The 3,784-nt window shown below is 26.8% G+C and overlaps 2 protein-coding genes across 2 annotated transcripts in view; one reads left to right on the top strand and one right to left on the bottom strand.

Annotated features, from left to right (window-relative positions):
* The first annotated feature begins 238 nt into the window (after positions 1-238).
* On the top strand, positions 239-1,339 carry LOC124420135. The gene is made up of 3 exons (XM_046952155.1): positions 239-387; positions 480-670; positions 741-1,339. The coding sequence occupies exon 3, from the start codon at positions 755-757 to the stop codon at positions 1,208-1,210; it is 456 nt and encodes a 151-aa protein (XP_046808111.1). The 5' UTR covers positions 239-387; positions 480-670; positions 741-754; the 3' UTR covers positions 1,211-1,339.
* A 2,176-nt stretch (positions 1,340-3,515) lies between these two features.
* Positions 3,516-3,784, bottom strand: part of LOC111683119 (erythroid differentiation-related factor 1) — a 4,197-nt gene continuing 3,928 nt past the window's right edge. The window contains exon 5 of the mRNA XM_046952581.1: positions 3,516-3,581. Within this exon, the coding sequence (XP_046808537.1) occupies positions 3,516-3,581 (66 nt within the window). The remainder of the gene's footprint in view (positions 3,582-3,784) is intronic.

The following is a 3,784-nucleotide window of genomic DNA, read 5'->3' as shown; positions in this document are numbered from 1 at the left end:
CTAGAACTGAACTAGAACTGAACTAGAACTGAACTAGAACTGAACTAGAACTGAACTAGAACTGAACTAGAACTGAACTAGAACTGAACTAGAACTTGAACTGAACTGGAACTGTCAAAAAATGGTTTCTTTTAGAAAACTTTGTTCTAAAATTTCCAATAAAAATGGAAATCTTACAAAAATTTCTTAAGAAGAGTAAATTTTTCCATAAAAGTTTTTTTTTTCTAAAAACTAAATTTATTTATTTCCACTATCTTAGGTTTGCCGCAATGACTTAGAAAAGGAAGTTTTAGATTTGTTGCAAAAGTCTTTAAAATTGTGTGATGTTGAGCATCCGGGTTCTAGACAAATTCTCTATACTTATCGTTCAGGTTTAATACACAAAAGGTAAGTAAAATATCTTATTTTAAAGATGTCTTTTAAACCCACAAAACTAAAGTAAAAATAAACATTAAAACTTATAATTATTTTCTTCATAGAATTGCCTCATTTCACTATAGTCAGTTGCGTAATAATTGCACTGATTCATCAAGTTTGCCAAAAACTACACTACAACTGTGTAAATATCATTATGAAAAGTCAGCTTATATATTGGATTCCCTAAAAGAGGCCAGCGATTATTTGATAGTGCAGTTGGAGCGTATTTCTTTACAAGAATTTTTAGCAGAAAGTAATTATTACAAACCACACAAATTTATAGTTATTAAAAATATTAAACACTTTTTTGTTTAACCCTCTAGATTCCAACAATAATATGAAGAAAATCAAAAATTTACAACAAGCATTAGAAATTTGTCTCAATTCTAAGCCTCTCTTCGAATATGCTGTTAGTAATTTAAGTTCAGCCGAATTAACAAATTCAACAGCAAATGGTACTTCTACTGCTTCACAGAATACAACAAGTGAAGGTGAATTTCTAAAGCATATTCTATTGTTTGAGAGTCGTTTACAATATGCCCTGAAAACTCTTATAAAACTATGGTTAAGTGGGGTAAAGGATACAAAACAACGGGCCGAATTGTACAAGAAAATGTATATGGAAACCTTGAATATTAGAAAAGTAACAGGGGCTCAGCATGCAGAGCATGGTGTTAAAGTATTGGCACAACAATTTGCAAATCTATTGGAGAGACTGACACAACTGGAACAAATACATACAAATAATATAACCAACAATAACAATAATAATAATAGTAATACAAGCTGCTAAGCAGCTTAATAGCTTTTTGTATTTATTTAGTTTTCTTTATATTAAGTTCATTTTTTTTTGTTCACTTACTGCCCTTTGCTTTTAAAATAATGTTTTTTTTTTTGTGTTTTGTAACCTTTTTCGAAAAAGAAAAATATTTTTTATTTATAATTATTTATTAATAGACTTAAAGCAACCATATACATATATTTACACTTTTAAATTATAAAACTTTTCACTTTACACACCCAAGAAAATAAACATTTAAAATGTTTGCTAAAATTTTAGCTGTTTGAAATACAATTTATTTATACAACAAATTAATATAAAACAATTTTTAATTATTCATTCATAAATAACATATCACAATGTTTGTTTGTTTGTTAATTTCATTGTTTTATAATAGACATTTTATAATTAACCAGACTTTTGACCGCAACCACAATCATGAGCAGCTTCATTAAGAAGAACTTTTTCACCAGCAATTAAAATGATGTGTGTTACAATTAACAACACACTTAGGCCATGGTAATACTTGAAAATTGTTGTTGGAAAAATAAAACAATATAAACAAAACATGTAATGTAAACATTTATTAACATTAACTTACTAAACTTTTTAAATCAAACATTTTATTTTGCTATTAAGACGATTTTTTTAAATCGTATTTTGTTTTTGTTCCAGTTTATACTACGTTTTCAATGAAACTAATTATAAATGTCTCTATGACATTTTAAAACACATATTTCAAATACAACATTTTGAATTTTCTTATTTATTAAATAACAAAATCATGTCTAAAACGTGCTTTAAATAAAGATTTTTAATCATTTGTAAAATAGTTACAAAATAAATAATTGTTTAATATTTATTTTTCTTAGAATCCTTAAAGTAGGCTGTACATTTGTGTACAGAGAGAGAGAGAGAGATAAATCATTAAAATGTTTTATTCTCAAATTTATTACATTTGTAATTATATTAACCTCAATTTGTTTATATTTTGTTTTATTAATTTAACTACCAAATATGGGTCATTTCTTGTACTTGAAATAGTTTTTTTTAATTGTTTTGCAGTTTTGTTATTTTCCGGTTATCTCAGCATTTTTTATTTATTTATTTCATTGCATTTCTTGCTTTTTATATAATTCGTCGAGTTTATGTGTTGTTTTTGTTTATTTCAGCAATAATTAGTTTATTACTTATTTTTTTATGGTTTATTTAATATTTAGTTAATTATCATTGTTTTTTTGTTTTATGTATATAAATAATACCAGCTCAGCAGAAATTGCCGTTGGTTGTTTGCATTTAAATTTAAATATTTTTATAAATATATGTAGACACATATATGTGGGTATATATAAACATTCGCTAGCTTTTAATTATTATTTTGTTTGTTTGTTGTTTTTGTTCTTGTTTTATAATAAACAAAAATAGCACAAAGAAGTATTAAATTTTTGCTCTTAATAAGTACAAATATATAGACTAGTATATATTAGGTTGGTAGAGTATTAATGGATTAAAAATATGTGGACAAGTTTGAGTTTTAGTATTAAGGTTGACACAAGGTTTCTCTTCATCATATGTAAGTTTTCCTTTTTATATCTTCTACAATACGTATTGGCAGAAATTTTGTAGTCATGACTACACTTGATGACAATACATACAATTGCACAACTCACAATCGGCGTTGTATAGTTGTATGTCATAATTTTTCATTATAGGTTTGTTTTCGAAAAAAGTTTATTAAAATTAATGATGAACTGCTGATTAAAAGACTGATTCAATGAAAAATTTATAATTCGGTATAAATTCGGTGCTAGTACCAAGACAATAGTAACTCCGTAAAGGAGTGACTGTGAGACTAACCCCCTTTATCACAATGTCTGGTTATTTTCTATCTTAAGGTTAAATTGAAAGTTTTCATACAAAAAATATTTTAATAATTTTAAATCGGTTAAACGATAACCGTAAGTGGAGTTAACGAGGCTAAGCGTTTGAAATAAGTTAGGGTGGGTTTCTTACTACTCAGTTAAACTAGGCTTAACTTGCTGTTAGTTTAAACTCGGAACAAATTTATGCGGACTTTAACCGATAATTGTCATAAATTTAAGCTCAGTTAACTTTGTTAGTATTGTCAAATTTTCACTCAAAAACATAAACAATGAACAGCTGTTTTTTTGCAAATAATACTTATGTAAAATGAAAAATTTTGGAAAAAATGTTATATAAACATTTAAAACAATAATAAATAAAAGAAAACAAATCAGAAAACTGCAATTTATAAGAGTAGTTATTCATTCGTAATTCCGCTCTAGTTGAAGGAAGATCATCGTGGGTCATTGCCATTATCTCTTAAGGGTAATAAGGCCGTTAGGTAATGCTCTGACTTCTTCTGAACCAAAGTAATGGTCAGGAATAATGCAATAATTGTTAGACTAGACTATAGACTGCACTATACACTTGACTGTAGATAAGACTATATACTGCACTATACACTAGACTATAGACTAGACTATAGACTAGACTATAGACTAGACTATAGACTAGACTATAGACTAGACTATAGACTAGACTATAGACTAGACTACAGACTAG

This window comes from Lucilia cuprina, chromosome 5 (genome assembly GCF_022045245.1).
Source record: "Lucilia cuprina isolate Lc7/37 chromosome 5, ASM2204524v1, whole genome shotgun sequence".
In the NCBI taxonomy this organism is placed as follows: Eukaryota; Metazoa; Arthropoda; class Insecta; order Diptera; family Calliphoridae; genus Lucilia; species Lucilia cuprina.
This window is presented reverse-complemented; position numbering and strand designations above follow the sequence as displayed.

Coding starts and splice junctions, on each gene's coding strand:
- LOC124420135 (XM_046952155.1), top strand. CDS start 755: ATGAAGAAAATCAAAAATTTACAACAAGCATTAGAAATTTGTCTCAAT.